General features: G+C 43.6%; 2 protein-coding genes across 4 annotated transcripts in view; both read left to right on the top strand.

Moving 5' to 3' along the window:
• The window catches only part of NSD3 (nuclear receptor binding SET domain protein 3), a 30,680-nt gene extending 8,012 nt beyond the window's left edge, over positions 1-22,668 (top strand). For 2 of the 3 annotated variants that reach the window (XM_026045856.1, XM_026045855.1), the window contains 17 exons: positions 2,384-2,484; positions 4,983-5,028; positions 5,619-5,749; positions 6,319-6,447; positions 7,138-7,264; positions 7,830-8,027; positions 8,630-8,800; positions 11,785-11,934; positions 14,322-14,478; positions 14,777-14,979; positions 15,480-15,592; positions 16,012-16,281; positions 18,868-18,984; positions 19,343-19,484; positions 20,000-20,106; positions 20,484-20,688; positions 20,941-22,668. In XM_026045856.1, coding sequence (XP_025901641.1) covers positions 2,384-2,484; positions 4,983-5,028; positions 5,619-5,749; positions 6,319-6,447; positions 7,138-7,264; positions 7,830-8,027; positions 8,630-8,800; positions 11,785-11,934; positions 14,322-14,478; positions 14,777-14,979; positions 15,480-15,592; positions 16,012-16,281; positions 18,868-18,984; positions 19,343-19,484; positions 20,000-20,106; positions 20,484-20,688; positions 20,941-21,182 — 2,609 coding nt within the window. In that variant the 3' untranslated portion in view covers positions 21,183-22,668. Of the gene's footprint in view, positions 1-2,383; positions 2,485-4,982; positions 5,029-5,618; positions 5,750-6,318; positions 6,448-7,137; positions 7,265-7,829; positions 8,028-8,629; positions 8,801-11,784; positions 11,935-14,321; positions 14,479-14,776; positions 14,980-15,479; positions 15,593-16,011; positions 16,282-18,867; positions 18,985-19,342; positions 19,485-19,999; positions 20,107-20,483; positions 20,689-20,940 lie in introns of those variants that run through there. The other variant, XM_026045857.1, reaches the window with a different exon arrangement.
• A 3,100-nt stretch (positions 22,669-25,768) lies between these two features.
• Positions 25,769-26,128, top strand: part of PLPP5 (phospholipid phosphatase 5) — a 3,082-nt gene continuing 2,722 nt past the window's right edge. Inside the window, exons 1-2 of the mRNA XM_026045889.1 lie at positions 25,769-25,801; positions 25,892-26,047. Of these exons, the coding sequence (XP_025901674.1) occupies positions 25,769-25,801; positions 25,892-26,047 (189 nt within the window). The remainder of the gene's footprint in view (positions 25,802-25,891; positions 26,048-26,128) is intronic.

Here is a 26,128-nt window from a genome sequence, read left to right as displayed (position 1 = left end):
CTTTTGCTTTAATTATCTGCCCACGTGGTTGTTTCTGCTTTTCTGAACAAAAATGAAGTGTGACTCCCAGTCAAAAGCCTCACRGGGGACAACATCCCCAGGAAGACTCACTCCTGCAAATGCAGCTTTGCTCTCGCAGAGCTCGTGGGAAGGCTTGTTCTGTAGGTGCTYTTCCCCGGGCAGCGCTTGGGGATTTGAGCAGGACCCCAGTTTGAGCACCCTGGGGTCCTGGCGTGAGCGGGGTTTCCTCCGCGGTTGTTCCCAGCGACTCTTCAATCCCCTGTGGGTGGCTGCAGCTTTTCCAAACTTCTACTTTTTGCAAGCTCCTTTACTTGCCTTGCAGCAGGAGAGATGAGGAGTTTTGTTTCTCTCACCTGGGAACTAAASGAACCTTCTCAATGGCCCTTCACACATAAAGGAGAATTCTGAGCCTCTCTTTTTTCATTTTCTTAGGTTTTTTGGCTATGTAAAACTTCACCTGCTAACACCCTCTGCAGTGCATGAGCTTTACTTTAGTATCCACTCCAAACAGTCACCCTCAAAGCCATTKCCAAAGGCCAGACAGTTACTGGTCCCCTCTCAGGGAACATAACTGCAAAGGCCTTTTTTTAAATTTAAGGTCACCGGCGCTTCAGAATACCTTTATGCTAATGTATTTTAAAGAATGACTCTGGGAGTCCTTATTGATAACCTGCAGTTAAATATTCCGAGTTCCCTGCACAGTTACATCTGTAACTTTGGAATCTGATACGGGATCGGCGGTGAGGATTTTGAGTGCTGCGGGTCTCCGCTCAGGGCTGAAGCAGAGGTTGGCCTGGCTTGCTCGGCAGCAGAGCAGATTGCTGCTCTGAAACCCGGCCTGAAGCTCTGCATCCAGGTGTGCCTGAGGATGGGATATAGGAGCCTTGCGGAGGCGCCACGCGGAGTTCTTGCAGAGATCGACCTTGCTGTTGGCCCGTACCGAGTGCAGTGGTGGTAGCTTCTCCTCGGAACCAGACCTTGCCCCTTAATTCCCTGAGTGTTCCCTGGGAAGCTAGGGAGCAAACACYTGGGCTGACTGCACTTCCTGCTCACCTTGGTGCACGGTTTAACAGAGGAGATGGGTTAAATTGGGAATCTAATCTGGCACTTTGGAAACCACACGCAGCACTAACACRCAACGTGCTCCGCGTGTTTTAAGCTCCTCCGGTTCATCAAGATGCTTGAAGGAAGAAATGCAAGTTTCTGCTGGAATCCTTTGAAAGGCTTTTTTTCCCAGCCCATGGTTGAAGTCTGCCTTTCTTTCTAGTTAATACTATACCCCAAAACAAGGCAGAGGCTTTCGACTGCTCACCATGACTCTGGAAGCCAATTCCTGGTCTCAGGGATTTGTATTTTCACTCATGAGAAGAGAAAATGCCTTTCAGTCTTGTCCTCTTCAGTTAAAGCGCCCCAAATTGAAAAAGAAGATTAAAGGGAAAACCGAGACAAGATCATTTCAAAACTGGGAACTTCACTTTGCTGCCTGTCCTGCTCTCTTTAACTTTCTTTCAAAAATTGTYCCCTGGCTAAGTGTGGACGTGTCCCCAGCCCAGCCTTTAGGGAAAACCTGGAGCACAGAAGTGTCCTCTGATCTCACCTACCTTAGGTGTCCAAACAGAACCAGCCCCCCCCAAATCAGCAACTTATAATTTCTTGCAACACCATAATGACAATCATAAATCCGAGTTTGTTTTCCATGTTTTTATATATATATATTTAAACTTGGTTTTCAGTTTTATTACAGTAGTGCACRTTGTAACTGCTTTTCTGGCTTTGTTGAAGCTTTTTTGCCTCTTGAAATCCTTAGTCAAGAATTTCCAATTYGTGGCACGTGTTATAATGTGCTTTTGGACTTAAGGTTTTTTGATAGCTAGAGTTCTGGCAGAAAACTGCCCTGTTTGCTGCACGGCAGGGCGCAGAACTGTGTTTTTGAGAGTGAAATGCTGGAAGCTGTTTTGTGTCTGAAATTTCTAGCATGCTTTAGTTGAAGACGTTGAACGTGGAGACCTTTCCAAAAGCACCAAAGACGGACTGTTTGGTTAAAAATTAACCGAAGCGAAGACTCTGAGAGTTGGGTCGTGAAAAACCTGTTTGCCCTAAACCGGATTCCAGCCTTTCCTTTTGTTCTGTTACTGGTGTCTTTTTCTGCAGCGGCCTCTCCCTGGGGAGTCCAGAGGTGTTATCTGCAACCAGAGACCCAGTTGGCAAATAGCTTGGACCTGAATTTAAAAAATAAAACATTCAAAAGAGGAAAAAAAAAAGTCTTGGTTTCGTTACTTTATCTGTTGACTTCGTGTTCAACGTCTTGCTGTCAGTGTGAAGTACGAGGAATCGTGTAATGGAAACCTTTTTCCTTCTTCAGGTTCTGTAGAAAAGAAGCAACAGAGAAGATCGATTCGAACCCGCTCAGAGTCTGAGAAATCCACTGAAGTTGTGCCAAAGAAGAAGATCAAAAAGGAGCAGGTTGGCTTCCTCCATGTAGAGAGTTAAAATATATTGTATTCATAAATGTTGTGGCTTATATTGGTGCCTTTTTATTTTTCTCCATTTTTTCCCCATCGGGTTTCGTTTTGGACTATCCTTCATGAAATCCCCCTGTCAAAACCATTGCTGTGACTCTGCTACTGGCATCTTCACAGTATCAGTCAGGCTATGGATAATGGGAACTCAATGATGCAAGACTCCTAACGAACGTGCCATGTTTCCTTTGAGATTTCTGTTAATGAGCAAAGTGATTTTGTTTCAGTAATTTCTTTGATGGAATTGCCACCAGGTTCCTTCCTCTTGCTCTTGGTTTAGCTGCTGGTTTGTATTGAGGTTTTGTTTTTCAAATGAAATTAGACTGATTAATCTGACCACTTTTGAAAATGGACTCTAAGAATGATTTAACTTAAAGATGAATAATTTGACTTTTATGTTGGCAGACATCAGAAAAACAGATCTTCTGGGGTATACTTTTTTTTTTTTCCTTAAGTAGATCTAACATGTACAGGGCATTCCTTTAATCTGGATGTCAGGCAGACAAATGTTGTTGCTTTAATTAAAAAAAAAAAAAAATTAAAAATCTGGGAATGAATAGGGAAGTTGAGCAGATGGACGTGCTTTAACATTAAATACTGAATACACTTTCTTAACAAGCTTGTCAAAGTTGTTGGTTCTTTTCCTTGCATGGTCAATTTTCCCTCCTTAAGGGTCTCTCCACTTGAAACCTGCGAATTTTTTATATAAAAAGGTTTTCTCCTACAGCTTTTTTTAAAAATGAGCATTTTTAACAAGGAGTGGTCCGTCTAAAGATTTATTATGAGAATGGGGAGGGGGGGAATGTTTTTATCTGTTTTAATCTAATTTATTCTTTGCCCTTTACACTTTATTTTTTGCACTTGGTTCATTTCAGAGGTTGAAGGTAGACTTAATTGCCTTTTTATTTTTCCTATTTTTTTCCTTTTTTTTTATGCTATAGCATTTACTTCTGTGTCCAGCAGAAGAATATTCTCACTTTAAAAAGTTTCTTGCTGAAACTTCAAAGCAACCTTGGGCATAAGGTGTCTGACGTCCCTTAAACCTCTCGTCCTGAGGTTTTGCAGCCACCGTATTTTCAAATGAGTTATTTTGTGTTTGTAAATGTTTCTTAATTTAACAAAGGTATAAGAACCAACAATATGAACTTCATGGATCCCAGTTAGCTTTGCTTATGCGTATATTATGTAGCTAACTAAGACTATGAACATAAAATTGCTTTTCTCAGGAAAAGTGTATGACTAAAACTTAAACAAAGATGCACTGTAATGCGCATAACCTTGAATGTATTAAGTTATATTAAAAAAAAAAAGAAAAGAAAAAAAAAAACCTAACTTCTTACAATTATGCAACAATATTTGTTACCCAAAGTCAAGTTTTCTTGCAACTGATTCCCAAATTAGTCTGCAACCACTTGGTATAAAATTATAACTGGAACGAGTACAATTAATGGGAAAAACAAAATGTTAATGCTACTGTTACAGTGAGTAGTAGAGAAATAAAAGTGATTGTTTAGATTTTATATTTGTATTACGAAATGTATCCTATACAAATCCTTCTATTGTATGTTTTTACCTATTGTACAACAAAATAAAATATTTTTTAAAAAAATTATAGAATAATCCTTAAATATTTACTAAATGTGTTTCTACATGCATATGTAACCACATTGTTTAAAAAAAAAGAAAAAAGAAAAAAATCTTGTAATTCTTAAGCTTAAAAAACAAGACTTTAGGCAACAACCTCCTTCTCTAATGATGAGGCAGGCGCCAAATTCTCCCGTTCCACGTCCGTTGGCAGAGCAGTTTCTAAACGTGCCCTTCTGCTGTAGGGTCGAGAACTTGCAGTGCTTTTGCGAGCTGCTAACCGTAGCTGCTGAAGTCCCTCCTGGCATTGAGTTTCCCGCTGTATAGAGCTCTGCAACGCCCCGTGCGAAGTCGGGCCCCCATCTTGGTGGGCCTTGCAGCACTCTATACAGAGAAAGGCCTGTGTTCCCTGAAGCTACCGAGTGCATGCGTGGTGGAAGTGCCTTTAGGTGGCACGGCGTTAAGTGTCTCACTAACACTTAAGAGTGTCCTACCTCTTAAGGTCAGACCTGTGCTTACACAGCTGTGGGGTTTTACAAAAGCCTCAGCGTTGGCTGCCCAAAAGAACCCCGCTGGTGCCTGCTGGACACGGAGGAACCTTCCCTCTCGTCTTCATGCCCAAAGGGAGCAGTTGGGAAGGACTTTGCTAGCGCTCCCACGGCTGCCTTGGCTCCTGGTGTTCAGCGTAGGCAGCTAGGATTAAACCCGACAGGACCAGAAGGCTCCCGCTAAGAAGGGGATGACAGACTCCATCTGAGTTCAGCTATGCTAATCGCTTAAACTTAAATGTTTTCTTTTTTAATACTAGGGGGGGAAATGCCTCTGCTCTGTTAACTATGGATTTTCCTATTCAAACAGGTTGAAATGGTACCACTGACTGCAGTGAAGACAGGACTGCAGAAAGGTGAGTTGACTTAACCAAACATAAACCCCGTTTTAAATTTGCTGGCCCTTCCTCATATCGYGTTCATGGCTTGCAGTCCCTGTGAACTACAGAGATCTTAATGCTTCCTGATGGTCGTTATGATAAACATTGATCTTAATTTGCCTTGTGAGGTGGGTTTTTTGGTGTTTATGTGTTTGGTTTCGCGGTGCTAGTTGGGAAGATAGGTCTAAGTTTAGTTCCTCCTCCTGGCTTTGTCATGTATTAGAAAATAAAATAAGAAAGGTGATGCCTTTGCCTATCTGTGTGTTAAAGCTGAATGATGGAGAGGTAATATTCTCTAATCTTGTGGATTAATCTCTAATAATTATTAGAGATCTCTAATAATTATTAGAGATTAAAGATGGTAATCTCTAATATTAGAGGAACAGTTTAGTAGCCTCCTCTGCTTTGTCAGGATACCCACAAGTTTCGCAGAAGATCATCCTAAACTGATTTTCATTTAGTTAGTTTTTGCAGGGCTTTTAATTTTTATTTTTTCATTTTTTAAGAAAAAAAAAAAAAAGAGTTGAGAGCATCTTTTAGGACTAATTTTGGTACGTTATATTAAGGTGCCAGCGAGATTTCAGATTCCTGTAAACCTTTAAAGAAAAGGAGTCGTGCCTCAACTGACGTAGAGCTGACTAGCTCAGCGTACAGGGATACGTCTGACTCTGACTCAAGAGGACTTAATGATTTACAGGTAAAATTACGTTGTTTCTCACAGAGACTGTGTGGCTTGTTGAGCTGATCAGTGGTAAAACAGACTCTTTGTTTGCATATTGCTAAATCTGTGAGATATAATTCCTGTTGTCTGAAAAATAAAGCATCATCTTTTTATTTTTTTCATCTTCCTCTATATTGCAATTTAAAAATATATATATATAATTTTTCTTTACTAATTTTGCTATTCCTCTGCCTAGCAAAACATATCACTGTCTTGTTTGGCTCTTTGGAAAGTTGCTAAATTGGGAATTGAGGGATTTGGTTGATTTTGGTGTATTTTACTCTTCTGTTTTGGTGCAGAAGAGAGAGGTGGCAGAAAAGAGAAAAAATGAGCAACTTTTGCCTTGTGCAAGTAAAAGATGGGTTCAGAAAGCAATATTTCTTGTATCATTGTAGTGAAGCTCAGCTATTTTCAAGGAACTTTAACTTTCTTAACACAGCRACTGATCTTTCAGGCAGCGATGCCTTCAATATTTTTCTTCACAGCGTGACCGTCCTTTGCAAGTATGTTGGCTTAGAGTGCCTTGGATTTTCTCCCTTTTGTAGGGTAGTTTTGGGAAACGTTCAGACAGCCCCTCAGCTACTGCGGATGCTGATGCTTCTGATGTGCAGTCAGTGGACTCCAGCTTGTCCAGGAGAGGAACTGGAACCAGTAAAAAAGACACCGTTTGTCAGGTAAGCAGGGATCCTCTCAAGAAATACACGCCGAATGTGAATTGTCTCTGATAGTAAGCTGATTTGATATTCTTTTTTTTCGAATTATACCACTTTATCTGTCTCATAATTTGATGTTTTAGGTGAAATATCTAGGCTTTTATGGGTGKTTTTTTATGCTCTAGAGATGACTCTTAAGCCCTTCTACATGCCAGAAAGTTCAGATATTTTAATCTAATCCACATTTTAATCTAATCCATACACATAGAAAAATTACGTGCCAGGTTCTGCTCCATGTGAACATTTGAGGTGGCCTTTCAGAAATAGTTTTTTGGTAGTTTGGAGAGTCAAACACAGGAATATTCTGACCACTTTCCTGATGAACAGCAAGGAAAAAACGCTCTTCCTTTTTAGAATTACAAGAAAATATGAGTCCCGGTGTTGTAATTCTCCTAACTACCCATGAAATAAAGGSCTGGCACCATTGAGGGGGCAAAAAATCTAGTAACTGTCTCCATCCCCTAGATACTGTTGRGTGCCCTGAGGCATAGACCGATCTTCTGCCATATTGTAGCGCTGAGGCCATTTCAGCCAGTTTTGGCCAAATGGTGATTTCTTTTGCTTTTTGCTTGGTTTAACATCTCCAAGTCATCGATATTTAAGGGTGGCAGATACCCGTTCTTCTCTGACTAGTTGTTCTGCTGGTTTAAGATCTGCGAAAGCTCCGGCGAGTCGCTGGTGTCCTGCGAAGGCGAGTGCTGCGGGGTCTTCCACGCCGAGTGTCTTGGCCTGACGGCGGCGCCCGAGGAGAAGTTTGTCTGCGCCGAGTGTAAAAACGGTAAATGCGAGCCCGCGGCTGAGAGACGGGGAGGGATTTCAAGGGTGGACTAGATGATCTCTAGAGGTCCCTTCCAACCTTGAATATTCCGTGATTCTGTGATTTCCTCTTCTGAGGAGCCGTGTCCTGGGCGGAACACGTAGGGTGAGAAAGATTCCAACTTCCAGGCATGGGTTTGTTTTTATTTTTATTTTATTTTTGTCTTATTTTTACTTTTGTCTTAGTTTGACTTGATTTTTTGCCTTAGTTTGACTTGATTTTTTGCCTTAGTTTGACTTGATTTTTTGCCTTAGTTTGACTTGATTTTTAACTTCTGAGGCCAAATCGTTATTTGCTACGTGACAAAAACCTGGTACGAGAACAAGCAATGCATTACTCAGCGTATACTCATAATCATGGACTTTCTGCTAGCACCAATTCCATAGTTATTGTGGATTATAGCGACAGACTTCAAGGAAAGGCATCCATGCAGCTTGAACCTGTCCGACTCCGGATTTTTTCCTCCTTGCAAGCCGCGAATCGCCACCAAACTGCCGTTGATAATTGTGTGCGGTTCTCTCCGCAGGGGAACACACGTGCTTCTCGTGCAAGCTGCCCGGCAGGGACGTGAAGCGCTGCGCCGTGGCGGCCTGTGGCAAGTTCTACCACGAGGCCTGCGTGCGCCAGTTCGCCACGGCGCTCTTCGAGGCGCGCGGCTTCCGCTGCCCCCAGCACTGCTGCACGGCCTGCTCCGTGGACAAGGACATGCATAAAGCCAGCAAAGGTGAGCGCCGGCGCGAGGAGGAGGCCAGACGCCCTCACAGCAACGGCCACGAGTGTCACTATCCTCTCCAGGGCATCACGTAGGGGCAAAGGGGTGTTTTTAATGATACTGTTAACATGAAGCTCTCGTGGGTGGGAAAATAGCATGAAACCTCTTTTCTACCTGAATCCGTAATAATTAATTGCTTTTAGTTGTTGTGAATACCTGGGCCTGATGCAAGGTAGGTTAGTGGTACAAGGTTGAAGCATCTTTCTAAAAGATGCTTGCCAGTGGCCTGCAGAGCAGTTACTTTCCAGAAGGCAATTCTCCTTTTAGAAGCAAAGCAAAACGATTAAACAGAACAAGCAGACTCCAGGTTTAACGTGGTTTAGAACCAAGTTAAAACCATGGTGTGTTTTTTTTATTTGGTTTTCAACACGGCTTTAAAGTGAAATTTAACTCCCAACTTCAGTGAAACATTCCTTTTAAAGATGGAAATGTCTCTCTTCAGTACTTCGATGGGAATAAAAATCAATCTTGCATCTGTCTGTGTGGTGCCTTCTACCATATCGTGATTCCAGGGTGACCTGGTGCGTTTTTCTTTCTGCATTTATATTAAACAGGTCGCATGGTGAGATGTTTCAGATGTCCCATTGCCTATCACTCAGGAGATGGCTGTATTGCTGCAGGAAGCTTGTTTGTGTCATCCCACATTCTCATCTGTAGTAACCATTCCAAAAGGAATCACTCCTCATCAGCTGTAAATGTAGGCTTTTGTTTCGTTTGTGCAAGAGGTGAGCACATTTGGGTTTTCTTCCCTTCTGTTTTATAGTTCTATGATTACTTGTACAGTTCAGTGCTTAAAAATGATTTTAAACGATTAAAAAATTCATAAGAATTCCTTTGGGGGGTTCCTCCTTGGATTTTAGTGCTTCCTCTTTTTTATTTTTTTCCCCTCAACATAGTAAACAGTTTTTGTTAGACTTCTATTTGCTATTTAATAATGGGTATTTAGAAATAGCCAGAGATGCTCGTGTTGTCAGTGGGGGGGAAAAGTGGATGTTTGCAGTGCTGTGTTACCYCCCGACAGTCTCTTAAGCAGAATGGGCTTGCTTCACCACTTAAACTTAAAAAACTGTTCCATTTTTAAGTCCACAAGGTAGGATGTACTTGTGAGTTAGAAGAATTCAATTTAATTTATAGCAACCATCACATTTGAGAACTTGGAAAGAAAACATTTACACAATACCACATAAATAAGTTTTATGTTGATTTATTCTCCATATGCTAATTTTTTTTTTCCATTTTTTAATTTTTTTTCCCCTAATGGTTACTGTTATGGCTCTTCAGTCCCTTGACTTCTGCCAGATAAATTGAAAAGTTTTGCGACATCAGTTGTTTCATTCCAAAATGCAAACATAGGTTTTCTTGTTGGACTAGATGGTCTCTAGAGGTCCCTTCCAACATCAACCCTTCTGTGATTCTCTCAGATGAAGCAGAGTAGTATCATGATTAGGTTTTTGAATAGTAATTTCAGATATTTTCAGATATCTGAATATCAAATATTCAGATAATTTCAGATATTTCACGTTGGGTATATTCTTGTCACCAGCTTTGGAAAATCACTAACTAGTAAAGAGTGGAAATCTCTAATAAAGCCTTATTCTACTTGCGTTCATTCAGTTGGAGGTTTAGTGTTGGAAACTTTATGATATTGAATGTGTCTTTATGCTCTTCCTATAGCGGGTTTTATATATATGTGGGCGTGTGTGTATATATATTATATACATAATATATGTATGTATGTATATACATATACATAGCCAGTTGCTGTGTTGTTGACGCGTAGCTAGCCAAAACGTGTGATTAATGTTTAATGTTTTGGGGCATTTTGTGTCAAACACGGCTATTTCTGTGGTAGGTAGACCAAGTTCCATAATATTTAAATCAGGGCAGTTTTATGTTGTTTATCTCCAACTTTAAGGTTAGTCTGGCATCAAGGTCTATGCGACAGACTGGGTTCTGTGCATCTTCCTCAGTTGGAAAATCTGGGTTAGAAATTTGTCTTTCCAAGCTTTTAGCGAGTTGTGCTGCAGCCAAAAACATCTTGAATCTCAACCGTAAGAGCTGGGTTTGGGCTAGAATGTGAATGAAAAGCAGTGACGGACTTGGAGAATCGRGGTTTTCCATCAATCTTTGATTTGCTGCCAATTTAGAAACACAGTCGTAAGCTGCAATACTGAAGCAATTTGCACGATTCAAAGCAGCTTCTCTGAAGCTGTGACCAGCCACCAAGCGTGTCCGAAGCTGACTTGTAAAATCCAGGAATCCTGATGCTGTTTGCTTCAGAAAAAATCTTGTTAACAGGAGATGAATCTCGTGATTAGTCTTGTTGTCCATGTTTTGCCTGCGTACGTTGTACCCAAAGCCGTGAAATGGAGGCTTCCCACTTGTGTTGGAYGGGATGTATTGAAGGACTTTCTGGGAAAGCTGCTCTTTGGCACCCATTTTATGAACTGGCCCATGAGCCACCCTTTAGCAGTGGGATGGTACAAAGGGTTGTTTGATAAGCTTTAGCTGATAATAGACAGGAGAAACTTCCGTAATGTTTTGGATTTGAGTACAAAGGATGGGAATGCGGATGTGAGAGCACTTGTAGCACAGTTAAAACTTGCTTATTCCCAGACACTGGAAATCCAGGAGATCTTAAGACTTGGCATTCGCATCTTGAACTATCCTTCTCTGAGCCCTTTCTATTTCACATAATTGCCTAAGTCTAGATCATACTTACAAGCTCATAAGTGCTTTATGAACCCCTCTAAGGACCTCCTTTTTGGGTGGGCAGGCACCCTGCTCCCTATTCCAGGTTTTGGGGCACCCTCCATTCAGCATCTGCTCCCTAGGGAAAGATTTGGGGCCTGTTTCCATAGCTCATCTCCTGCTCCGTGGTGCTGGACTCTTTGCTTCAGGTTCCCAGCCGTCCTCTTCTGAGCTAGAGCTTTAGTCTGCGCTTCTCAGAGCCCCGTGGACCAAAGAAAAAGAACAAATACATCATTTGAAGTGTGGGCAGAATGGCATTGACTGCTGCCAAATGTTTTATTGGATAGTTTCGCCGTTCGCTTACGTGGCATAGGATGGATTCCCTCTGGTCTTTTGCCTCGGGTGCTTTGCAGAATCGGTGGCCCCTTCCCCTTGTTGGGTAGGGAGGGAGGTATTTTGTTTCATTTGCTTTCTCTAATGCAGCAATAAAGACAAAGCACATTCTGGAGGTAAAAGCTTCGAGATCAGATCTGCAGCCGTGTAGCAGGATGGGAATTTTTTGCTCCCGTGGGGCTCCTGTGCCTCTTTGGCTTTCCTCCTTGTAGCCCCAAGCAGCAGCGTCACCGCGGCCGCAGTGACCAGCAGGGCTCAGCCCTTGCAAGGGGCTGGGGTCCTCTGGGAGGGAGGGTGCTCCGCGCAGCAGTCACATTTTTCTGTGCTTTTCTGTAAATGCACATAGCAAAACTAAAAGCACAATGGAAATTGCCCTCGGAAGTGGCTTATTCCTTGTAAGTTTGTCCAGATGCAGCTGAATTTAGCCTCTCCAACACGCAACCTCTTTGTTAGTCAAGAAACCTTTCCTGTCAGCCTTTTCTTTTTTCTCCTTTTTTATCTCTTTCCATTCACCCTTATGTGTATATGTGCATTAGAGGCGTTCATTTGATTGATTTTATTTTCTCCTTTACGGAATCATGGGTAGTTTCATTGCAACTCATCTCTTTCTGTTTGTTTCGTATAGGGCTGGTAGTGCAGGATCATTCAGACCCCATGTTCAGTTCATATGCCTATAAGTCCCACTACCTACTGAATGAATCAAATCGTGCTGAGTTGATGAAATTACCTATGATTCCTCCTCCTTCGTCAGCTTCCAAAAAGAAATGTGAGAAAGGTAACCAAAATAGTTTCTTTCTCTTTAATTTACTTTTGCTTTTCTCTGTGATTTCTTTCTCTTTAAGTCAAACAAGAAATGTCTGCTTGTCGAGCACCACTTGTTGCTTTTAGTAACCTTGGTTATTGTGAGCGTGTGTTCATGTTGTGGGCAATTTTTTGTTAATTACAAAAGGGCTTAAAATAATTCCTGTCACTAAATTCCCCTCGCCAGAGGTTATCCGGTTCTGTAGCTCCCCTGGGTTCCCCTGGCTTCGGGGCAGCTATTTGCACAACAAGGCAAAGAGGAGCCAACTAGAGCTTCATGGTGTTGCAGTTCAGTGCCTGCCTGGATTAAAACCCGACAGCATCTTAACTGGATTTTATTTAAGGGAGAAGAGGGGCCTGTTCTGTTGCAATTCTTTTTAGGGAGAGTTTGAGAACCCTGAGAGAGGAGAGGATTTTTCYGCTTGCCCGTGGATCGGTGCTGTTGCTGCTCCCGAGGAAATCCCAGGCCGCTGGAAAGGGTTTTCCCGCGGAGGTGTCTGTGCCTGTGCTCCCCGTGGATGGGCTCGGGCGAGCKGGTGCCCCTTGGTCTCGTGTGACGGGAGATGCTGCATCCCGAGCCCACAGGCTGCAAAGAAAAACACTGCAGCTCCGACGGGGAACAGAGGGAATTCGCCAGGAGACACTTAATGATTCGACACTGTGCACGTAATGTAGATCCCCAAATACCTTACGGAAAGAGACTCCGATGTCCATAAAAAGCACCTSGGGGATTGCTCTCTTCCCCCCAGAATTCGATTCCTAAGAGGATTCCGAAACGGTGCCCGATTAACCCTTCTAAAGTTAGGTTATTTTGAATGCTCTAACACCGATGGCTTGGAGTGTTTTCTGTAATTCCCAAAACCAAAAATTATTTTGAGCCCTCTGCTTAGCTCGAACAATATCTTACTAATGCATCCCAAGAGCAAAGTTTCGTTATTTATTTATTTATTTATTTATTTATTTTTGCCTCTGGCTTAGCACTGAAAATTGTGTATTTGTTTTTTTCCTGTTTTGGTTTGGTTTTGCATCGCTTGGCGTTTTACCCTGTTGGATGCTGTTGCAGTAATTCGTGCTGGGGCTGTATTTCCTCTGAAACAACATTTGCAAAAATGATTTTGGAAATTAAAACTTTCTTGGAGGTTTGGGGAGCTCAGGGAAGTCCACATAGTTGGATGTTATTATTATTATTATTATTTTTAGCAGAGGAAATACAGTATTTATCATGTCACCGATTTGCTTAAGGAACGCTTATTGCAATATGCAGCAATTGATTAATGCAAGGACTTTCCTTCAAGACTATAGGTGAACAGATTTTTCTGATAAATGTTTAAATGCTGCCCTTGTCACTTCCTTTGATTTTGTGGTCCAAAACTGCATTAAATGCACACAAATCCCACCCATCTTTCAGTCTGAGACCCCAAAACTTACTACATTTTTATTTATACACATATATATATATACACACACACACACACATATATATGTGTGTGTACATGTGTGTGAGTATATATGTAAAAAAATATATAAATATATAAACAAATGCTATCTTATGAGCCGTTTTATTTCTTCCTGGTGGCTTGGAGATGTGCCCTGGCTCTCCACAGTTACTACATCTGCCAGAATATAAACCAGCCAAAAGAACTTTTGCCCAAATACATGTAAAATTTAAGAAATAATCTTAAYCCTGCTGCGTTCTGCTTTCCTTTGCCCCTAAAGGGAACTTTGGGGATGGGGAGAGCTCTTGTGCACTATCTCATTTTGAATTTACAGTACTCCTACAGGTAAACTTCTCAAAGAATAAACCCAAGCTTGTTACAATTCTTATTTTATACCATTTTTTGGTGCAGAAAAGCAACGATCAGCCTATAGCCGGTGGGATTTTGTGTTTTGTTTTGTTTTTTTTCCCGTGCACCCTGATTGCCAAGGGATTCAGTCCTGACAACGCTGATTGAGAAGTTTTCCCTGTTTTCCTATTAGGGAAAATAATTTCCCTCATTTATCAGGTAGTGTTGGCCACGCTGCACAAAAGCTGGCGCTGCTGCTTTCCTGGGCAGTGCTTCCTTGGGGAATCCTGCTTCCAGTGCCCGCTTCCCTCGTGTTTAAATCCTCCTTTGCTCTTTGCAGTCCCCTTGGCTGCAGTCAAGAGTCACAACCTACACATAAGTGCACTGTGCATTTTTTTAATCTTTTAATCTTTTTTAATCCGGCATTGCAAATTTGGCTCCATCCCTTTCTTTTGCCATTTGTTTCCTCRGAGGCAGATCAAAGTCTAGAACGTACAACTTAAAATTAATACCTCTTGCTGTGCAGAGGAAAGCGAATCCTTATCCTCTAAACCAAACGGGCTTTCTTTGTTTAAAGGTGGCAAATTACTGTGCTGTGAATCCTGCCCAGCTTCCTTTCACCCTGAGTGTCTCAACATTGAAATGCCTGAAGGATGCTGGAATTGCAATGACTGTAAAGCTGGCAAGAAACTACGTTACAAGCAGATCGTTTGGGTCAAGCTGGGAAATTACAGGCAAGTTTGCGATCGGCGCTCGACGCTTTGGACACTTATTTCTTTACAGAGTTGCACAGCAATCACTCAAATCACTTCACTGCTAGGAAACAGGAACTGTTTCTTTATGACACTTTTCCAACATTTGGAATTGGAGGATGAAGCGGTTTGTGCTTTGCAGGGGACAAAAGGAGCCTCGATCGCATGAGTGGAATATTTTTAATTGTTTTTATTTTTAGAAAGTAGCTTTTGCTTCACAACTCATACTGACTTATGCTTCACAGGACTTAGATTTTTACTTCTTTTTCTACTTTTTCAGGTGGTGGCCAGCAGAGATCTGCAATCCCAGGTCTGTGCCTCTCAACATACAGGGCCTCAAACATGATATCGGGGACTTCCCAGTATTTTTCTTTGGTTCACATGACTACTATTGGGTACACCAGGGCAGAGTTTTCCCTTATGTTGAAGGAGATAAAAGCTTTGCTGAGGGGCAAACTAGTATTAACAAGACCTTCAAGAAAGGTAAAATCAAACAAAGTTTATAGTGGTTTATGACAAAAGTTCCACGTGTTTGTGTCTCCATCACCACTTAACCTGCATGGGAATATTATGTGACTAGTGTTCTGTGTTCACGTAAAACTGCAAACATTATGTAGATCCCTTGACTGCAGATAAAAATATTTTGCTTTAAGTGCCTTCCCATTGTGTATCGTTGCGGGCAAGTTCAGTTCTTCCAGAAAGTGGGAAATGTTAAGACAGAGCTTGGCCTCTAATGCATGGGATCATCATTCAGTATCTCAGTAACTACTGAGCAGTACCAGATTGGAGCGAGTTTCATGATATACTGCAATAACTCATTTTTTAGCTTGTGTTTTGCTCATAGAGTTCCTAGCTTTTTTTTTGTTTTTAAGAAAAAAAACACATTTAAATATATATATATATACACATATATATATACTTGTACGTGTATGATTAACAGTAACTGGTGCTAACTGCTTCCCATTTTGACCTCCCTTGCGCAGCACTTGAAGAAGCAGCAAAACGCTTCCAGGAGCTGAAAGCACAAAGAGAAAGTAAAGAAGCACTAGAGATTGAGAGGAATTCAAGAAAGCCTCCACCTTATAAACATATTAAAGTAAGTTGAAAGAAGCCCCAGGGCTGCATTTGATAAACTTAGCATGCTTTAAAGGAGTCGTTAAACCAGCAATAGTGCTGGGAGGGATTCATGCTGGATCATCTGGAGTCCTGATTTTATCTGATGGGCTTTASGTATGTGACTTACCCTGGCCCTTCCGAGCACTGTGTGTCCCTGTTGAAGTTGACAGCTGAGTGGCAATAGATGCCACCTGTAAAAGCTCGTGCTTGTGTCTGCTCCTGGATTGCAGAGAATTACATTTGTCCTGGCACACTAATCTACAAAAAAGGTTTAGTGGGAAAATAACGATGTAATAATGAATTGCTTGCCCCCTCCAGTCAAATGAGGGAGCTCAAAGAAAGATGATTATGTGCTGTGTGCGTTGACTCCATCGTTTATTCTTTCTCTTTGCCCTGCAGTCCAACAAAGTAATAGGGAAGGTTCAGATTCAGGTGGCTGATCTGTCCGAGATCCCTCGCTGCAACTGCAAGCCCTCGGATGAGAACCCCTGCGGCCTGGAGTCGGAGTGTCTGAACAGGATGCTGCAGTACGAGTGTCACCCGCAGGTCTGCCCCGCGGGCGAGCGCTGCCAGAACCAGTGTTTCACCAAAAGACTCTACCCCGATGCTGAAATCATAAAAACCGAGCGACGTGGATGGGGTCTCCGGACAAAAAGGAACATTAAAAAGGTAGAGTTGCCCCGGACAAATGTGCCTGCCATTAGTATGGTGTTACCTGTGAGAAGGCTGCAACTTTGTGATGCTTAAGCAAACAAAAATTTCAGCACTTGCCAGTCAGTGTTTTGTATTACAARGACAGGAAACTCTGGTAGGTGAGGGAATAATAGGGAAATCTCAGCTGATTTGTCAGAATCAGGRTCTTAACTGCTATTTACTCAGAGAAATAATTTTGATTGTAAATTTGTGAATCCTGTTGATGGAAGGGAAGAGTTGACTCTTTCATGCTTCCAAGAGGAAAGAGCATGGCAATGGAAAAGAAAGGAGAGAGGTCTGGAACAAAATGATGATGGTTTCTTAGCCTAAATAAGGCTATTTGGGGGGGCTTTGCTTTTTCCTCTTAAAGATAAAATCTTACTCCATAAGGTGCTCACTGCGTTTTCGTGGTAGCCAGTTGTTTGGAGCAGGAGGGATTGCGGGATTACCCATCCGGACATCCGGGAACACGGCGGCTRTTTCCACCCTCCTTGGCATCCGACTCAAATCCAGGCTGAATTCATTTCCGAAGAACTCGCAGGGGATGAAGGAAAGGCTGGAGGTGATCGGGCTGCGCTGGACCCCAAACCTGGAAGGCTCTGGAAGTTCAAGAAGGCGGAGAAGAATTTAACGAAGATGCAGAATTTAACGAAGATGCAGAAATTTCTGGTGGTGTCGTAGCAAAAAGCAGCGAGGACTGATTAGCCTCAGGATACTCTGGAATACACATTAGCATGGTCGGCATCTTTGAAATAGTGCTAGTGGATGAGATCAGAGTGAGCTGGGAGAATGGGAATGCTTTTCCCCGGCTCTCAGGCCCTGGATATGGATCGGTTTGGGTTTCATTTACTTCGTTGTTCCTGCACAAGGAGACGGCTGAACACACCTGAAAAACAGGAGCTGCAGCCTCGGCTGCAGGTGGAATTGGACAATTTCACACTTCCAGACACGTCATTTTTGTCATTTGAACTCCTCCTCAAGCGCCTGCTCTAGAGAAGTCTTTTGCTCTTGGTTGCCTTCCTAATTTCTTCAGTTTAAATTTGCCCTCATCTTAGTAGGGAAAATATCCCGGGGCTTCTCACTGGAAAGATGCAGCACATAGTTTTGGTGGACTTTGATGTAAGGATCTCACTGCACTTCTCTATAGAAAGAAACGGGCTGCCCTCCAGACTTGGATAGTCTGCTGTGATGTTTCGGATGGGATAGTCTCTGTTGGATGTTGTTTTAGCTTCAAGCGTAACCAGAATGTATAGATCAAAGCAAAGAGGTTCCGAATCACCTCCTAAATCATTAAGTGATGTGATGTTTATGTGGTAGACATAGATAGTGTGTAGGATGAGCCATTAAAGAGATCTTGCCACGTCTAGGTGAAAGGTTAGGCCTCATATATAGTAATTTCAGCTGTGAATTCTTGGCTTTTGTCCATTTGTGTTAGATATCTGCCTGCTTGGCTTTGATTATTCCTCTCCCAAGTACATGGTGCCTGTTTGCAGCAGGGTTAGTTTGTTTTTATGATAGAGTTTTGGTGCATTTACTGTGCAAATTACAGAGATGCTTTGGGTCCTGCAGGAGCTTTCCCGAAAGGGCTCCAGGATTGTGTTGTGTTGTCCAGCTGCTCCYAGACACAGAGGCTGAACAGAGAGCAACTTGGTGGTGACGGAGGGGCCTTTTTGGATTCAGGCTGAGATTTCCATGTGCATCCAAGAAATGTCTTGATCCAGATGTGAGGATCTGGCTGCTCTGAGCTCGTCCTGGGGCATGACGGTGTCCTGACCATGACAGTGTAGGACTGGTTACCCCATTATACTGTATTTTGGGAGAGCTGTTCTTGAAACACCAGGTGCTCCTTAGAGACTTGATTTTGAGTGTATCAGAAAGCTACTTTTTACAGTGTTTTTTGCCCATCGTCAACTGACTGTCTGACAAAGTGATGCTCAGTGTGCTGAGTGTTTCTCCCCGTGTATCAAGGTCTCATCCTGTCCCAGCTACTCGAAATTCCATTATGCAAAGGTTGGGAACACACTGTTGGCCTGGAGGCCCCCTTTTGAAGCATGGTTTTGGTGGTGACGTCCGTTTTTGTATAATCTGTGTTGCRTTAAAGCTTTGTTACTGTGGAGTTTCCAAAGCTTCTTATTGCCTGTTAAAAGTCCTAATAAAATCAGACTGTTGCCTGCTGTCTAGTGAAAATATTTGCCATTGTGATGGGTCCTCTGGCTTAGGGTTCTGTGAGTATTTCCATGTTAGCCTCTTATAAGCATGAGACAAAAGGATTCTAGGGAGCTGCCAGATATGAGTGACTTGGTGTTTTAAGCTATTGCTGAATACAGAAACTGTTGCTTCTAGTGCTGCCTTTTTAGCTTAGCTGCTTAGAAGAGAAATAACCAGTGGGCACATCTGCTTAATCACCTTTTCCCCGCTAGATGCAAGGACTTTAATGCCTACTGTGAGTATTACAGTAAATGGTAGGAAACACCTTATTTTCTGTGCTGCTTCCCTTTGTCTGTAGACATTAGAAGCAGTAAGTATGGATTAAAAAGTCTGTCTTTCCCTCTTGTTTTTCAGGGTGAGTTTGTGAACGAATACGTCGGGGAGCTAATTGATGAAGAAGAGTGCAGACTGCGGATCAAGCGAGCTCATGAAAACAGCGTCACCAATTTTTATATGTTAACTGTTACCAAGGTAAATATTACATCTCTGTGGGGGATAAACTGGGCTCGAGGTTGGAACTTGGTGGAAAAGCCTAACAGGAGCATCATTCCGTGTTGGAAATGTACTCCACTCTGAGAGCTTTGCTTTAGACTGAACCACATGAGTTTCATTTCTAGCTGTTGTACACTAGAAAAATTGAAGTCCTTATGGAGCACCTAATTTAGGGGCTTCTTCTGTCTTGATTTTGATTTAAATGGGCTTTTTTATTTATTTTTTGTGGAGTAGAGAGATGAATTTATAAAGCACTGTGCAATGCCTAGTGCTTGTCATTAGGAACCTTTTCTTGCCTCTATCAGTACTAACCATGTGTTTATCTTTCTCTTTGAAGGACCGAATAATAGATGCTGGCCCAAAGGGGAATTATTCTCGTTTTATGAACCATAGTTGTAATCCAAACTGTGAAACGCAGAAATGGACCGTGAATGGCGACATTAGAGTGGGACTTTTTGCTCTTTGTGATATTCCTGCAGGTAAAAAAAAACAAACAAAAAAACCCCAGTAATTTTGTGATTACTTTCCTCTTAAAATGGCGACGTTCTCAACTTCCATATTTTTTTTCCTTCTCAGAAATTCCTTAATGACCGTAACATTTACAGGAGTTTCTTTATTCATTGCTGTCTTGTAGGCAAAAAAGTAAAAAGCAAATAGAGTGTCACTGGGAGGTTCRTGCTTAGAAATCTGAGTCAGGTTTCCTCTTTTAGTTGACCCTGTGTTGAGGAAGTGGGGTTGAACTAGAAGAGCTCCCATGGTCCCGTCCAACCTCAACACGTTTGTGATTCTCCAGCCCTGTAATTGTCTGAATGAGCTTTCTTTGCAATTATAAAACAAAATTGAGGGGTACTTTCCTTGGAATTTGGCTAATCTGTGTCTATTCTGACAAATTGTCAAATTTCCAGAAGCTTGAGGTTCTCTCAAGGAAGAGAGAAATCCGGAGGGCATTTTTGCGTGGAWCTGGGTGGATGAATTGGTTTTCTTTGCGTTTTAGGAATGGAGTTAACATTTAACTACAATTTGGATTGCCTCGGCAATGGTAGGACTGAATGCCACTGTGGAGCAGAGAACTGCAGTGGCTTTCTAGGYGTGCGCCCAAAGGTACGTGCAGGAAAAGGGAATTTTTGCAGAATTTCATTCCAAAAAAGTTGCTTTTATTCCTTAAAAGTTGCCCCGCTGTCAGTCTGCCTTTGTGGTGTATCCTCCCTTGCAGGGGACAGCAGTGACACAAATCCTGGTGTTTGGGAAAGAAAGTGAACGAGCAAATAAACCTCCCATTGCTGCAGAGCACTCTCTGGATAATACCATAAAATTACCAGATTATCAGTTTATATCTGTGTGGATGACTTGAGTGGCTTAAACTTTCTCGAGCAGATTTAATTGGAGCAAAAGTCATGCAAATAACCCCAAAGTGATTCAGTTCATTTCAGTGCATGGACTTTATGAAGTAACTGTGGGTTGTGTTTGTGATTTGCTAGACAGCATTTGCAACAGCAAACGAGGAAAAGGTGAAGAATGCCAAATTGAAGCAGAAGAAACGGAAAATCAAAACGGAACAGAAGCAAATGCATGAAGACAACTGTTTCCAATGTGGAGATGGGGGAGAACTGGTCATGTGTGATAAAAAGGACTGTCCCAAAGCATACCACCTCCTATGCCTTAACTTGACACAGCCACCTTTTGGTAAGAGCATTCATCTGGTTTCACGTCTCTGAGCTGAGCTGCAGTATCCATTTATTTTAAACATAGTCTGTCTTTCTCATATCACTTGTTTGRAGGCAGATTCTTATGAGGGAGACACGGATTTAGCTGCTGTCCTGATTTTTGGGGGGTTTTGTTTGCGTTTTTCTGAACAATTGCTGAGTGGAATAAGGATTAAAGGCCACTGTCAGTCTACTAATCGCAAGCTTCCTGGCTCTCTCCTTCTTTSTTCAGGAAAGTGGGAATGCCCGTGGCACCAGTGTGACATCTGTAGCAATCCCGCAGTCTCATTCTGTGAGTTTTGCCCTCATTCCTTCTGTAAAGATCACGAGAAGGGAGCCTTGGTGGCCTCGGCATTGGATGGCCGTCTCTGCTGCTCCACACATGACCCCAAATCTCCCGTGGCACCCGAATACTGGAACAAGATCAAGTGCAAATTGGAATCACAGAATCCCGCGGAAGAAGCAAAGGAGTGAATTTGCTTGAAAGGRAGGGAGAAGAGGGGCGAGGAGGTGATGAACTCAAAGCGACTGCTGCTGTTCAGTCCTCATCAGCAGGGCCGCCTTGTTTGAACTGGGAATGGGACCATTTAATCTCAGCCAGCAGAAGCAGGCAGTGATGTTTGTTTTTTTTTTTATTGTTTGATCTTTCTTTTACCCTTGAATGTGCTACAGCAGCTCTTACTGTTGGAAAACAGGAACATCTTGGCCTTCTTAAGGAAACAAAGTAGACCTTTTTGACAGTGAGAAGAATATTCTGTTTAAAGTATGTTCTCTGAGTGTAGAAAGCAAAGCATAGCAACATATTTATTTATTTAATTTTTAAAGGATTTGGTTTTGATCAGTCAGYGTGTCTTTAAACGAAATAGCAAAGCCAACATAATTTTTATGTCTAGTTTATGGGAGGAGAATCAGTCTTCCCGCTGTGTGTGACATTCAGCTGCCATAAAGACAGAGGTGGGCTTCAGACCAGGTGACAGTGAAATTCCTCCATTCCAGAACTTATCTCTTAAAGGCATTTGGAGAAGGTAGGCTCTGTATCATGTTAACTTAGGAATATTATTGCAAAGCTTTCCCCAGGAGAAATCAGGTGTATGGCTTCCTGGAAGTGTTTGCGGCACGAGATTTAGCGCTTTCTAAAAGAAATCCCGGTTCCTTGCTTGAGAGCTGTAACAGGGCTGTTTTCAGCCAGGAGGAAATCTGGGAAGAGCTGATGCCCATTGTTTACTTCTCTGCCCCAGCCAACCTGGAATTTCCTGCCTGGTTCCGAGGCCTTTCCAGCCTCAGCACATTCCTGGCGGCCGGAGTCTCCGCCCTGCAGGTGGAAGCACCGTCGCTGACTTCCCTGGATGCAGGATTGCTCTGTGTATTTGTCATCTGCCAAGTCTGCGCTTGTTTGATGGCAGTTCCATCGGTGTGATTCGTTATTACCTTCGCTCGTTAGCTTCAAAGGGAGTTGGAGTGCTCGAGGAATCTGACCTGCGTGCACGTGGGCTTTGATGGAATATTTAGGGTTGTTTTTACGGAGGGAGACAAGTCTTCTCACTTTAGTTTCCATTATTAATGGATTTAAGGAAAGCCAGTTATTTTCCCAAGAGCACTTGTTTGACGAACAGGGTATTTTCCGTACCTGCATCCTGGGGTGTATTCACAGCRAGCAGCTCCAGCCTCGCGAGGTGAATCCCTCTTGGCTTTCCTTGGCAGTCGGAAGAGAGCCAGAGAAAGAGTTTGGAGGTGACACAGGTGGGCACCCACTCCCCGTTTTCCTTGGAAAAACCTCTCCTCCTCCATCCATTCAGGGCAAAGGGCCTAGGAGGGTAAGTGTCCCCCAAGGGAACTTAGTCCCTGGTGAATCTCCTCCTTTGCCTTGGGGCCCTTTTCGTTCTCGAATTCAGCTACTAGGGAACAAACATTGGGTTTTATGTGCAATTTTTGAAGGTGAAAAATCCACTACAGTCTCCCCAAGCAGCCGCTGCCCCATTTTAACCGAGGGGGCAGTTTGTCTTGCAGAGTTTGCAGATGCCTCTCGATGACATTGGGTATCTTGGGGGGCCAAGTCGGTGTCTCCTGGGGTCACTTGCTGGCACGGAGGGCTAATGGGATACACAGAGCACTTCATCCTCTGGTCGATACTAAAGTGAATATCTAAAACACTAATCTTGCTTGAGAGCAATGCTATATTTTGGTATTTTTTACAAAAAAAAAAATTACGAAAAAGGATTTTATTTTTCCTAGCATTTTTTGGTGTGATAAATGTTTGTTTTTAAGCTCTTACGGAGGGTGTTGAACCTCTTTAGATAAAAATTCCAAACTCGCCTACAGCGTCTGCAAGGTCTGGGCCGTTTCCTTTGGATTTGCATGAGGCTTGGGAATGTTCAGAACGACTTTTCTCTTGGAAAACCGGAGCATGCAGCGTATTGCAATACTATATAGCATTTCACAGGAGGCTTAAAAACTTGCCAGCTGCTAAGATTGACAAAGCCTGTTTGATATTTAGGTTAACTTGGTTTTCAAGCTTCTCCCAGGTGCTCCTTTTATTTAAGAAATGTTAAATTAGAGCAGCCAACACGTGAGCTTGGGCTTATAAGGGAAAAGGGGAGGTTTGGGCTTTTTCACACTGGTGGGGAGAAGATCAATCTTTCCAGAGATTTAAACTTTCTGAGCTAAGAAAACGTCTAATTCAAAGGCTGGAGATGGGTTTGCTCTGTATGCCCAGCACAAAACGTTAAAATACACATTTTAAGTGCGTCTTTATAAGCAGAATGGCTCAAAAATGCTATTTCTGTCTTAAGGGAAAGGTTTAACGGGGGCTTTTAGATTAGCTAGCAGCAGCGGAGAGGGGAGAGCAGCTGCTGARTTAACTTTGTAGCCTCTCACGTGAGATAAAGACTAATATTGGGCAGTTTGGGGCTGTATCTGTAGGATCCTGCTCCCGGAGAGCACCCGCCCCTGGATCTGGAGCCTGTGYGCTATATAGTAATGCAATAAGCTGAGCTGCTCCGTGCCGTTCCCAGGACTGTGCGCTTTCCCTGGAGCTTTTGCCGTGCTCCTTGCTCCGCCAGCCACGAGCAATCCCTGCGTTTTCCTGGACACGCGGCGCAAGAATAATTGCAGCTTTTGACTTATTAGCGTAGACTTGTCTTAGCAAGAGACTGTGAGACTTAAAGGCATTGGCAGCTCAGGACAAGGGCCATCAAAGGTGATTTTTGTGGGCAAATTCCCTTCTCTGCTCACCGCCGTGGTCTCCGAGAACGCATCAAAGCAAGCGATAGGGCCGGAATGCTTCATTCCGGCTGCAAATTAATCCTCTCTTCATTTCTGGCTAGAACAGGAAAGACGCAATTGCTAGGCCTAATTAACAGCCTAAAATCTGTATATATTGAACCTTTACAGAATTATTTGGGTCGGGTTGGGGAGGAGGGTGGGAAGAGGGGGGCGTCCAGCGCTGGTACGAAGTCGTCACTTTAACATTGAAACCTCTGCCTCATTGAATTCAGGGTTTAATGTACTTGAAGCTCTGCGGTTCCCTATACAGCTTTTTATTTATACATGGTATTTTTTTGTGTGCTCCATGCGAGATGTCTTTCCCGGCGTTACTTTAGGCTCCCCAGMGTGGGGCGCGCGGGCTAGATTTGCAGAGCAGACGGCTCCGACGTCTGTGGTGAAGAAGCGTCCTGCACGAGCGCTGCCGATCCCGTGTCCCGAGCGTTTCCCATCCGCTTTACCCTGCCGTTGATTTTCGTGTAGCAGAAACGTTTGCACTTTGGCCGCACACTCCAGAACGGGGGATGCGGGGAGAACGGCGCGCCGGGAAACGTCGCCCTTTCCTCTCGTCTCCTGCGCCCGAGTGGCAAATTGGGGTCCTTGCTGCTGCCGAGAGGGCGCCCGCGAAGATGCATCCACTTCATGCCCGGGACACGGCCGCGATTCCCGGGGACACGGATGAAACGGGAGGCGCGGCGCGCGCTCCGGGCTCGCTCCGCGTCCGGGATGAGCAAAGCGGCCCGTTCCCGCGGCACGGAGCTTCCCAGCGAATTCCCGGTCCTTTGAGGAACAGACTGGACGCAAAAACAAAGCGTTTCCACGGCTCGAACTGTATCTCGTTTCTCGTGTTGTTATTTTTGTTTTTCCATTTGAAACCGATCACGGTGCCACAGAAAACAAGGCAAGGAACTGTTGGAGCTGGCTAATAAGAAGATTATTTTGTTCTCTCTAAGGGGGTGCGTCCCGGGGTCGCCGCGAGGAGCGAGCCCCTTTGTTTCCACGCGGCTGATATTGCACAACACGGATACCTGCGGATCCTGTTTCCATTTCCATGTAATCCTTCCCCGTCCCCAAGCCCTTTGTAGAGTCGTTCTTTCTGTAGACTTTGTTTATCTGTAAGAAACTTTGTAGATTCTGTGAAATGTTATTTTACCAAAATCACTCGAGTCTTTACTAGCGAAGCATCGATATTCACTGAAGTCAATATCTTTAATAAAGAGGTCGGGGAGGTTGCCGAGAAGCCCTTGACACCAAGAGGAGTGTTAAGTTTCCCTGGCCGCGGTCCACGGGGGCATTACTGTATTATGACTTGATGTTGCCGCATAGACTTGGAGATATAAAATATTTTGGGGGTTTTGTTGTTTGGCCTCTGTTCTCTTGCATAGTGTGACCCCTGTAAAGCTTGGTTAACCTGTATATAGGTAGCTTATCGTCGGCTAGAGGTAGCGCGTAGAAATTGCCTGTAATATTTTAGCTTCTTACTGAATGTGTGTGATGGTAGGAACCTATAATTTTTGTACATTACATTTACTGAGATGTTGCCTTTTTTTATTTTACGAATACTTTGGAATCCCGACGTGGTTTTTGCTTCCGTGAGGATTAATTTGGGAAGGTTTTTACCGACATTCCACTGATTGGAAATTTTGCTTGAGGTCGACTTCAATAAATCGTTCTGAATGTTGCAACGGGCGCCGGCGCCTTTTGTCCTGCTTTTCCCGGGAGCGCTGCAGGGAGCGCTCCGGCGGCCGCTTCCTGGTGCCGCCCGGAATTGAGCGCGCGGAGCCGGAGCCGCCGGGGCCATGGGCGCCGCGGAGCTGCTGGCCGAGGCCGCCGTGCGCGGGCTGCTCCTCGCTGCCGTGCTGTGAGTGCCGTGGTCTCCGCCGCTCATCCCGGCCTCCCGGGATCGCCGGGACCCGCCACAGCGCCCGGCCGCCCGCCCTCAACCTCTCCTCCTTTTCCCCCTCTGCAGGATCATGGAGTTTCTGCCTCCGTTCGAGCGGGTCGTGCAGCCCGAGGAGATGTGGCTCTACAAAAACCCCTACGTGGAAGTGGATCACGTGCCCACCGGGCCCATGTTTGTAAGTTCCTGCTCCCGATTGCAGGCGTTTCTTTAATTATTTTGCATTATTCCTAATTATTCCTGCTCTGGAATGCTTTAT

The sequence above is a fragment of the Nothoprocta perdicaria genome, unplaced genomic scaffold, assembly GCF_003342845.1.
Source record: "Nothoprocta perdicaria isolate Ctin4 unplaced genomic scaffold, notPer1 scaffold_413, whole genome shotgun sequence".
Taxonomy (NCBI): domain Eukaryota; kingdom Metazoa; phylum Chordata; class Aves; order Tinamiformes; family Tinamidae; genus Nothoprocta; species Nothoprocta perdicaria.
The sequence above is the reverse complement of the archived record's forward strand: the minus strand, read 5'-3'. Positions and strand labels throughout refer to the sequence as shown.